Consider the following 11,794-nt stretch of genomic DNA (forward strand, 5'->3'; position numbering starts at 1 on the left):
ACAGTTTATTTAGGCGATTCATTGGTTGATAATATAACTTTTATTATTACAAAATTAAAAACTTAATATGCTTTAATTTGGTCGATTTCACTTAATTTCAATATTTATTTTTTCAAACTACTTTAACGTTTAAAATATATTATGATCAAGATAATGATAATCAAAAAACTAAATTGCATAAAAAAAATATATTGTTATAATTTTCTTATTTATAACGGTAAATAACCGAAATTAAATATAATAATTTTCTAAGATAACACTAAGATTGATACTTACTTGAACTTAAGATTTAAGTTCAATAAAATAAAATCAACTGTTGAAAAACAAAAACCGAAACCCGGTTTAAAAGTGGTTATCGGTAATTTTGATGACTTAAAACCGCTTCCAAACAGATAATCGGTAGTCCCATTTGTTATTGTTATTTTGGTAACCGGGAATCGATTACCGCTATTTCTAAAAACCACGAAGACCAGCAACTAGTCCTGAAAAAATTTCCGGGTTCTCTAGACCCGGTAACCAATTTTTCCTAGAGCAGTTTCAAACCCTAATTTATAATATTAAAATCCTTTTTTATACATTCGCAACTCACGTATAATACTCTAGTTAAGGATTTGTAGTTTGTGTAAAGTTGCACTACGCATACAAGAGAGTGTGACGTAAAAATTAAAAATAGTTAAAACTGATAAATAATATGTACAATCGTATTAACTTTAAAAGATAATTAGTATTGCTTATATTCCAGAGTTAGTTTGGCAACGTTGTACGGGTTTGATACATTTTTATTAAAAATATTTTGGGCGAAAATGCTTTATAAAAAAGGTATCGTGGGCGCAAATGAAACCATTTGCGCCCACGATTTGCACCGGTTTGTTAGATTACAGGACAATTACCGGGTGTAGAATCGTACTGATTGATGCTTTGCTTGATCAATTTCAGCTTCAGTTTATCTGATTATATTTTTTTGATCTCAGCGTGAAGTTTTGATACTTCCATTTTCGCAATTAAAATTTTCTGTTTCTACGACACAAAAAAACGAAAGTTATAATTTTTTCTAGAACTTCCGTACGACCATAGAGTAATTTGTTTGCTATTGATTACCATTTCACATTTTTCTGGAAACTGTATACTCCATCCGACGAGCATTTAAACGGAACTTAAATCGGAAATTATAGAAATTATCAACTATAACTGTTTTTTCGTGTAATAATATATAGCAGTATTTAATGCTACTTCCATCGAATCGTTTTGTTTAATCTATAATAGACATGGGCAGTGGCGAAGCGTCATAAGAGACAAAGAGACAATGTCTCCCCACTTAGAAATTAGAACACGGGATAAATAAATAATTATTTTGTTTTATAAAATATTTAAAAATGTGAATTTTATTTTATATTATAAAATATAATATGATGTATGTTTAATCGGTTTTTCGTTGTAGTGTTGACAGTGTTGTAGAGTTATAGAATTTTTAAAATAGATTAGAAGCGGGCTATACGGTCGTGTGTACGAGCTGGCGATCGGGTCATTCCAAATATGGTATTATATCTAATAGACATTACGACGCAACGTCTCGCAAATATGGATGCGCGGGTACAGGAGGAATGTTAATCTGAGTGGGGTTTACTACGTACGCTATGAGACACGTCTCGCTGTTCGTAATTACCTCAGTGCTCAATATTTATTATCGACGTCACCGTCGGTGGTCACGCAGCGCCATTTCAACGTCGTACGTGTTTCAAAGTAGTTATTGTTTCGTATTGTAATTTGTAATTAATTGTCCTCATCATGGCTGACGATTTAATTAATGTAATTTTAAACGATGGAGTTAATAACTATTCGTACGGAAAAAAATTTGAACTAAGAAATAAAAAACCATGTCCCTTATTGAATTTAACGACAGCTGACGGAAAAACAACTTGAAAATTTCAATTCGTGTGGTATTCAAAATATAAATGGCTTACTGGTAGTCAGGTAAGGAATAAGTTATATTATTTTTATTGCTTATTATTAAGAGGAAAGAAAACCTGGAGCAACGAAGGTTTGTCAAATATGAAAAATTTCGAACGAAAAGCAAACAAACATGCTATTTCTGAAAGCCATCTTGTTTGTCAGGAATAATTTAAGTTACTCGGTAAAAATATAATTGATCATGCACTATCAGAAGGGCGACGCTTGCAAGCCATAAAATATAATGAACAAGTTGGCATTAATCGTCGCATATTAACTCGATTAATTCATGTTGTGTGTTATTTAGGGAAATAAGAATTAGCTTTCCGTGGACACGATGTACAAAAAAGCTCATTAAGTAAGGGTAATTATTTAGAGCTATTTGAACTCTTATTTCAAGAAGAACAAATACTCAAGAACATTTTTTGTCGAACTCTTTATTTAAAGGAACGTCTAGTGATGTGTAAAATGATTTAATTGCTTGTATTACAGATGTTGTAAATACTAAAATAATGAACGATTTAAAAAGTGCAAAGTTTGTGTCTATACAAGCCGATGAAACCACCGATGTATCGTGCAAATCACAAATGATTATAATTTTAAGATACGTTGTTGACAACAATATTGAAGAGAGATTTATAGGTTTTTTTGACGTATCAAAAGATAAAAGTGCTGTTGGACTCTCAAATATTTTATTGGCAGAAATAACCAAATGGAACATAAACGATAAAATTATCTGTCAGACTTATGATGGAGCAGCCGTCATGGCAGGAAAACAAAATGGAGTCCAAGCCACTATTAAAAAAACTTATCCAAAAGCCCTATTTATTCATTGCTATGCCCATCAACTGAATCTAATTTTTTTACATGCGTCAAAAAATATTAAGTCCGTTAGTATTTTTATAAGCGACCTTACAATGTTTCACACATTTTTCAGTAGATCACCAAAGCGAACTGAGCTACTACGGGAAAAAGGTTTTAAGTTGCCAACAAGTAGCGAAACAAGGTGGAATTACCATTCAAGAGCAGCAGCTACTATAAATACACATTTTAAAGAACTACAAAAAGCGATATCGTATGTAACAGAAGAGGAAGACTAGGATCCGATTTCTATAAGTACGGCTTATGGGTTACTGCATAAATTATCAAATCCAAAATTTGTCTATTTATTATGTCTATTTCATCGAATATTTATATACTCGGATCATGTATTTTTAATACTTCAAAAAAAAATGCACTGCGGATGTACAAACTTGCATAATTGAAATAAAAAATTTATCTACGCAATTATCTGCTATGAGAAATGACCAAAATATTATAACCAAGTGTTGCGAATCTGCAATGGAATTGAATAACGAACTTCAATATACAGACAAAGATGTTAATAGCCTGAAAAATCTTACGTTTGAAATATTGGACTCAATAATTATCCAAAATGAAGTTCGACTTCAAGATTTTCCCGTTTTGAAATTTATTGAGCTTGCAAACAACAGCGAGTTTAAGAATTACAAAAAACATTTTCCAATTGAGAAACTAAATCAACTACTAAAAGTTTTCCCTGGAGTTTTCGAACAAGAGAGATTACAAAATGAATTGAAAGTTATTTACAATGATAATAACAAACATCTCCAACCTAAAGAATTGCTGAACTATATTATTAAAGGTTGGTACATACTAATATATTAAATTAAGTTGGTTAATTTTTATTTTTAAAAACTATGTATTAAATTATAATATAATCATATTTGTTTCAGCCGAGTTACAAGAAGTATACGTAGAGCTTACAAAATTGTTACAATTAATTTTGTGTATTCCTATAACGACGGCTTCTAGTGAAAGAAGTATGAGTACTTTAAAAAGAATCAAGACATTTCTAAGAAATACAATGACACACGATAGATTCTCAAATTTGTGTACTATGGTTACCGAGAAGAAAATGTTGAGTGAATTAGTCACTGACCCAATATTTATTGACAATGTCATTGACTTATTTTCTAAGACAAAAAATAAAAAAATAAATTTAACGTATAAATTAACGTAAATTTATTTTTAAACTATTCATCTTGATGTGAGTTGCATATATATACAGTATATTATATTACATTTTATTTTGTTTTTCTGTTTATAAATTATAATACATTTGTTATTAGTAGACTTAGGAATTTCTAGCATTTGCATATTTTTTTTAATTATTGTTAAATATAGCAGAGTGCGAAATAAATTCGTCTCTCGATGCCATGATATCAGATCTAAAATTTGAATGTGTATATTATTGCATATTTGATAGATTTTGCAGGAAAGTGCATATTTTAAAATTGTTATGCTTATTTTGCATATTTCGACAATTTTTTTAAATTTAAAATTAAAAACTATAGATACGTATAACTATATATACATATTTCAAACGATCGAAAAAAAAATTTACTTAATAATTAGTACTTAATACTTCCAATAATATGCTATCTGCAAATTACCTCACATATTTTGTTATAATATTTGTGTAAGTATAAATATTACTATAAACCCGTATCGATCATATTTAGATATCGACCGGATGTCGATAAAGATAATAGTTGATATAGAATAATAGATTATTTATTTAATGTTCAGTTCAGTCGATTATTATCCGTCGTTATTTTTGTGTCTCGCAACCACCCAACGTCGAATCATACATAAAAGGTACGTATTTTGTAACATTGTGTAATGTCGAAAGTACAACAGTCTACGATTAGTCGACTACAAAGTTTTGTTTCGGAGTTTAAAGATACATTTACATCCGATGGACACGTTTTATTTTGTGTTCTATGTGGTCATTTTTTTTCTTTAATGCATATGAATGCATATTTTAATGATTTTAAAAGCATATTTGCATGCATATTTGTGTATTTTTTAGAGCTATAAGTCCCTAAGCCTAGTTATTAGTTATTATCAGTGTTGGGACTATAGTGCGTTTTACGAAATTAGAGACTCGACTGTAGCACAACCGATGGTCAAAACTTTGCATTTCAGTGTCGTTCAAACTTTACAATAGCGCGGTTGATTTGAAAATAAACATACCTTTTTAATGATGATTTTTTTTTAGACATTTACCAAAAAAATGAAAAAAAAGTAATGTATTATTTAAACAAAAATGAAAATATTATAATACACAAATTATTTTATAAAAAAAAAAACAAATTTTATTATTTTTTTTTAAAAATAAAAAATACATTCATACATTCATAATACTTCATAATCTTCACTGTCGTCGCTGCTTTCATCGGGATTTATAGTAAGAATTATGGGTTCTAAAATCTCGTCCCGTAAGCCTTCCTTAATGAAGTCGTCGTCTTGCAATTTTTAGCAGTGCTTGACACAACGTTACCAATCTTTGACCGTTACCGAGTCTATGACTTCGTTCACCAGTTTTTCTACATCCACAATTTTGAAAGTAGTGTTCAATTCCGCGACTTTATTTTTAATTTGCGCCCATATAAGCTCGATGGGATTGTACTGGCAATGGTACGGTGGTAATCGTACAACTGAATGTCCCATTTGTAATGCAATCTCGTCAAGCTCGTAATTTTTTTCTCTTGGTGTTACATATTTTACCCTCTCACGTAATTCACACAAAGTTTCGAGTGGTGAAAAGTCTATACCTTTATTGGTTAACCATTGTTGAACATCAAATTTTTTGGTATTCGATTTTGGATAATTTTCCGAAGTTGTAGAGTGGTATGACACGTTGTCCATTACGATAATGGAGGGTTCTTCCAAACGTTTCATCATTTGAATGAACCAGTCTTTAAATATAGTTGAATTCATTTGGGTATGGTAGTCTACATTTGTGCCAAATTGACAACGGAACACTAATTTTGAACCTGCTACAAACCCAAATGAACTTGACCCGTCATGGAAAATAATTAATCGGCTCCCTTTTCCAGTAGGTAACCTAACCTAAACTAACCTTCAACCCTTCAGTATTATCTTTGTTCTGCCATATGTACCCGCGAGTGTAGTTTTGATTTATCTAGGTCTCATCCAGATAAACTACAGGACGAGTATCCTTATTTTGACGTAAATTACACATGGTTCTTAAAAGTTTAACGCGCATCGCAACTATATTGTTTCTTTCCATAAGAAATTTTCTACCATCGTTACATTTCTTATATTTGAAATGTAAAGACCTCAAAATTTACCACATAGATGTTTTGGATCCCTTATATTCAGTTTTTTCTTGGTACTTACTCAGCAGTTTAGTTGTTGTGGAGTACTCACAATTGTCGTAGAACTCATGGATAGTTCTCCGTACAATATTCGCATCAAAGTCGTCAGTACTTGTTACATACTTTGCTCGCTTATATTGTTTTCGCGAAGAGGTAAATGAAACACATGAAAGGCCGACTTCTGGTTCTGAATGTACCATAGATTTGACACCTTCAGTCGTAATCCTTTTTACGGTACTTAAACTGACTCCACAAGCATCCGCAGTAATTTGTTGAGTCTGACAAAAATACTTGGCAACTTCGACGTTCACTTTGTTATTTGACAATTTTTTAAAATAATTGTAAACATTAAAAATTGTATTTTTTGTCTGTGAATGTATATCAACATGTCGTGAAATTATTAAAAACAAAAAAAAAACAGTAGGTATATTTTTCAAATATCGCGAGTTAACTGTAATTATTAATCAGTAAAACAATTATCTAAACAAAAACGATAATGGATTTATTTTGTGGTGAAACGGGTTACACTGATAATAATTATGAAATCTCGATTAGAAAATACAAACAAACACGTGTAATGTTAACGATAATAACAACACGATAATTAACCTAAATCTGCGCATCAGCTACTTCAGTATCATTATTTTTTTATCAAAAAAACCATTGGTCCATAATCTTGTCATTCTGTGTACTGAGCGCAGCGCTGTATACGGCAGTTCAATTTACGTGCGCTTTTTAGCCTACATTTTGAGTGCCCCTACTGATTATAGACCACCGGTCGCGCTACAGTCGAGTCTCTGATTTCGTGAAACGCACTATAGATTGATTGTTTGTCATCTTTTATCGTATTTAGATAAATAACGCTAAGTTATCTAATTACTTATCCAAGATAAAATTTTTACTTATCTAGATAATTGTCTGTATTCTTACCAATTTAATTGACGCTGTCTAATTATAGATGATCCGAGCGGTTATTACCCATAGCTCTAAAATTAAAGTGAATAACTAAATAACATAAAGACATAAACTTAAAGGTATGCTATTTACATGACAGTTGTGACAATAATATAATTTTATAAAAATTAATTTTTTTTTCTTTTCCCTTGGATATATCGTGTCACCTCTACGTTGCGTCCATTTCACCCTGGTTGAGAACCACTGGTCTAGAGGATCATCTCGAAATATATTGGTTGTCGTTACAGATGTTCAAAATAACTTGTATAAATTATGTGAGTATCTAACTAAATTATAAATGCGATAATTTATAAATTTGATGTTTTTTTATTAACTGATTAAAAATTGTAGGTACAGACAATGGTTTTCTGAAACATAGTATACCATACAAGAACAGAAATAGTTCCTTGTGAGGAAAAGTTGATCGACTTAAAAAAGTACGATACTGTCAGCCAAAATGAAGTAATTCTCCGGGAGGTTGCTGGGAGCCAAGGTTATTAGAAGTGTTATTGTAAAACAAAATGTAAAAACAATCGATGTGTTTGTCGAACAGCAAAAACTCTATGTAACTCGGAAAGTCGTAATAGCAGTGAACCTTTGAACCTCTTACCCTGTGAAAATTAATACAATTTTAAACTGTATTGATTTTTAACTTTTAATAAACAAAATAAATTAAATATTGTCAACTTTGATTATTAATCTTAGCCAGTAATGTCTAGATAGTGTCAACAATGCCAAACCAAATCAGCCATTACCACAGTAATGATTAGTCATTTCTGGTAATGGCTGATTGCCGACATTGACGATAACTTATATACTTCATAAATATTAAACCGAAGAGCATTCTTATAGAATAAAAATTATTTTATAAATATTCTGATAAAAAAAAAATATATGCTACTTATTTTTTTAATGCTATTATTTAACATAACAGTGAATTTTTATGAAAACTGGAAATTATATAATTCATTGAGCATTATAAAAATTGCAACTTTTATTTTGAAAAATAAATCCAATTTAGAATTTCTTAATTGAACACGTACAATATATGAATATACCCATGCGTTTATATTTCACACAAGGATTTCGTAGTATTTGTATCGCATGAAACATAATTTTTCGGTTAGTGAACGTCTCAAATAAAATTTTTTTTTTTTTTAATATTCAAAAGTAATTAACAATCTGTATCCATACTAGACACAATAAGAAAATATGATAAAGGTTAACATATCATGAGGTTTTATTGAAAGAAGCCACCCATTGATAGCACTATCTACTAACTTGATAATTATTTATTTATTTTTATTTTTTTTTAATTATTTTTAATTTAATTTAATATATAATATATAATTTATTTAATTTAAGAGATCTCTACACCACTTATGCTTCAGACGTCTCGGAGGATTTCCAGGTATTGTGGAAGTGGCCAAGTTTTTATTAATTGATTAGGGTGATTATTTAGACGGTAATAGAATCTTTTGTAAAAGATTTTAGCTTCATCATTTATTTTATTAAGTTTCAAGTCGGTGTGTAGTGTATGATTTGACACGTAAGGTGGAGCATTCGTTAGTTTTCTAAGCACGATATTTTGAAAGATTTGGATTTTCAAAATATTTTTCTTTTTCGCATTGCCCCAAAGCTGAAGGCCGTAGGTCCATAGTGGTTTCAATAGTGTTTTGTATATAAGCAGTTTAGTTCTAAGAGAGGTGTGATAATTATTGGATAATAAGGGTTTAAGTAATCGAAGACGATGATTCAATGCTAATCTTTTGGTTCTGATATGATGAGCCCACGTTAATCTTTGATCTAACGTAAGGCCGAGGTATTTGATTTTTGGAGAGTAGGGAATTGGAATTCCATATAGGACAACACCAGGACAAGGAGTATGTCTTAGGGTAAAGGTTGTGTGAACGGATTTATTCTGGTTAACTTTAAACCGCCATTTTGTAAACCATTTTTCCATAGCATTAAGGTGAGTTTGAAGATTTATTGACGCTAAGATTGGATTGTTGTTAATGGATATTAGTGCTTTGTCATCAGCAAAGTCAGATAAAAATTAATGTAATAATACTTAAAATAAAATAAATTAAAAAATATTTGTGCACAAACCGTCCAATCCAATAGCGTAATATTATGTTTGAGTATAAGTACCATATGAAAGTCCTCAGACAAATCGCATTGTAACTGTTTCAACAATAATAATAACAATGTTAATGAATCATCGTTGCTGACGTGAAATAAAATATATTCCATTCCATCGAGTGTTCGATTTGAATCACAATGTGCCTCATTCAGCGCTTCAGTTCCATAATCAGGTTCGATCAACTTCAAAGTGTTTTCCTGCATTTTTAAAAACAAATATTTGGTAAAGTCTAAACATGTGTGTTTTCATTTAACGTTTTTTTTTTCTGATTCATTTTTATGGATCAAATGAGAGTTTAATTCAAAAACATGATGGTGAAAATCGAAACACTCAAAATTGACATTAAACTTTAAGTTTATATTGTAAATCCCTAAAAATATTGTAGAAATTCGAAACATTACTGATACTTAAATTATACTAAAATAAAAGGAATTGCTATACATATTACTTTGCTATTGAAAATAATATTATTTGTGTTAAAATACAATATTAATGTTCATACGAGAGAACAGCCACGTAAGTTATCACTTCTGTACTTAAAACTTAACTGTAATGTGAATTTGTATTACTTTTATTCACATTTATTATTTCACTAATAATGCAATAATTAAATTAGATATATATATTATTTATTTTTATATTCTCATAACATTGAAAAAATTCTCATAAAAAAACCAAATGGTGAAATATTCTAGAACTCAAAATAAATCTGGATATATTCTATGCTAGCGCATTAAAATCTCGAAGTATTTTATAAAAGAATCCTTAAATATAGTTAATGCAAGAAATTTATACTTTATTTTTGGATTTTAAATTGTTGTACCTGCCATTGTATTTAAGAAGTTATGTTCATTTAATTGTACATACATTTAAGTATGAATTCGACTAGAAAACGAATTAATTATTGATAAAATAACAATAATGTAAATTATTGTCTAAACATAATATTTAATTTAATTTTTAGACAAAGTTAAATATAATACATCGAACATCTGTAATATTAATTACGATATTTTCATCCCACCATAAATTTATATATTTTCAGATCGGAAAACAATTTTCGGCCGGCTCAGCTTCATTATCAATGGAATACGAAATACGTCGTACAATACGAAATACCTTGAATGATCTCGCATACCAGATCTAGTGACATTCACAGACAGATTAATATGATGTTGTCATGTTGACGTAATTACAACTGTTGTTATAAGTTCTATAATATCCTACGTACGTCAGTCAATAACAGTATTATATATTATATAAAATTGGTCTTTGGAATTCTAGACAATTTGTAAGAATTCAACATTATCTATTATAGTATTATCTAGGTCGGAGGTTCTCAAACTGTGGTACGCGTACCCCTTGGGGGTAATCGACAATTTTTAAGGGGTACGAGTCTGGCCAACAAATCTTTAAATTTAAATTATTTATGAGCAAAAGGTTATTCATTTTTAAAATTAAATATAGAAACAAGTTAAATATTGAAATGATTTAAGGTTGTATTTAACTAAATTAGAACTCAATATGGATCGACTGTGCCAACAAAAACAAGCTAACCCTTCTCACTAATTTTTTTTCTGAAAGTAAGCTCTTTTGTTTTTAACATTTTGTGTGTATTAGTTTTTAATGAAATAAAAATTTAATTAAGTTTTTAAATTTTTTTATATTTATTTTAGTTTTTCTAACTAAGAAGGGATACCCAAAAATGTTTATTGATAAAAAAGGGTACAGTGTTTATAAAAGTTTGAAGATCCCTGATCTAGGTATTGCAAAGTTTCGTATAAATAATTTGCAGTTATGTTTTCCTTAGGCGTTTCATTAATCTTTGGGGTCTCGTTCTCACTGGACAGTTCATTATTCCTAGGTGTGTTATTATTATTGACTATGATATTTATTTTAGTAAATTAAATCATCAAAGGTGAAATGTTTTTTTTTTTTTGAATTTTGTTTACTAATAAAAGTAATAGTTTTGTTACTATTAAAAGTAAAACTTCTACTTTGTTTAATTAATTAAACACTATATCAATTAGACTATATCAATGCGTTACTTTGAAGATTTTTAATATTGACTATTTAAAGATTATGAAATACTATAATACATATGATAAAATCTAACAAATGAGAAGATCTATTACACAAATACTCGAGAGATATAAAAATAGATGCAAAAAGCAATAATCGGATTTTTCAATATTATTGCTTAATTAATTATTCATATGCTTACATAAATGTATCCATACATTAAATGTATGCAATTAATCAAAATATACAAAAAAAGAAATTATGACTTAGTTATAATAGGCTAAATTTATTTTGACAAGGAAATAAATAAGAAAGTAATTTTAACAGCAACTACCCTGCATGAAATTAAAATGCAACTATCCATCACATCAAGCTCAAATGTTGATTTCCAAGGATCTAAATGTCGAGCTCTTATCGATTAATTTTACAATATTTTTGCAATTTTTTTTAATTGAATCTTCAATTCATTATTCAACCATGCATGTTTCAATCTGAACACGCAATAACGAAGACCAGTTTGATG

At 29.4% G+C, this 11,794-nt stretch overlaps 1 protein-coding gene and 1 long non-coding RNA gene across 3 annotated transcripts; both read left to right on the plus strand.

Annotated features, from left to right (window-relative positions):
* Nucleotides 1-1,689: 1,689 nt before the first annotated feature.
* LOC112684479 lies at nucleotides 1,690-4,019 on the plus strand. 2 transcript variants are annotated; one of them, XM_025556033.1, is made up of 3 exons: nucleotides 1,690-1,971; nucleotides 2,255-3,610; nucleotides 3,702-4,019. In XM_025556033.1, exons 2-3 carry the CDS (start codon nucleotides 3,244-3,246, stop codon nucleotides 3,986-3,988), a joined length of 654 nt encoding a protein of 217 aa, XP_025411818.1. In that variant the 5' UTR covers nucleotides 1,690-1,971; nucleotides 2,255-3,243; the 3' UTR covers nucleotides 3,989-4,019. The 2 variants fall into 2 exon arrangements, with proteins under 2 accessions (XP_025411818.1, XP_025411825.1); XM_025556040.1 differs by having other exon boundaries at nucleotides 2,888-3,610.
* Nucleotides 4,020-4,504: 485 nt separating this feature from the next.
* LOC112684492 lies at nucleotides 4,505-7,785 on the plus strand. The gene is made up of 3 exons (XR_003148704.1): nucleotides 4,505-4,626; nucleotides 7,111-7,381; nucleotides 7,458-7,785. It is a non-coding gene; the product is annotated as an uncharacterized LOC112684492 (long non-coding RNA).
* Nucleotides 7,786-11,794: the final 4,009 nt, after the last annotated feature.

This window comes from Sipha flava, unplaced genomic scaffold, assembly GCF_003268045.1.
Source record: "Sipha flava isolate LNK unplaced genomic scaffold, YSA_version1 105_pilon_pilon, whole genome shotgun sequence".
Lineage (NCBI taxonomy): Eukaryota > Metazoa > Arthropoda > Insecta > Hemiptera > Aphididae > Sipha > Sipha flava.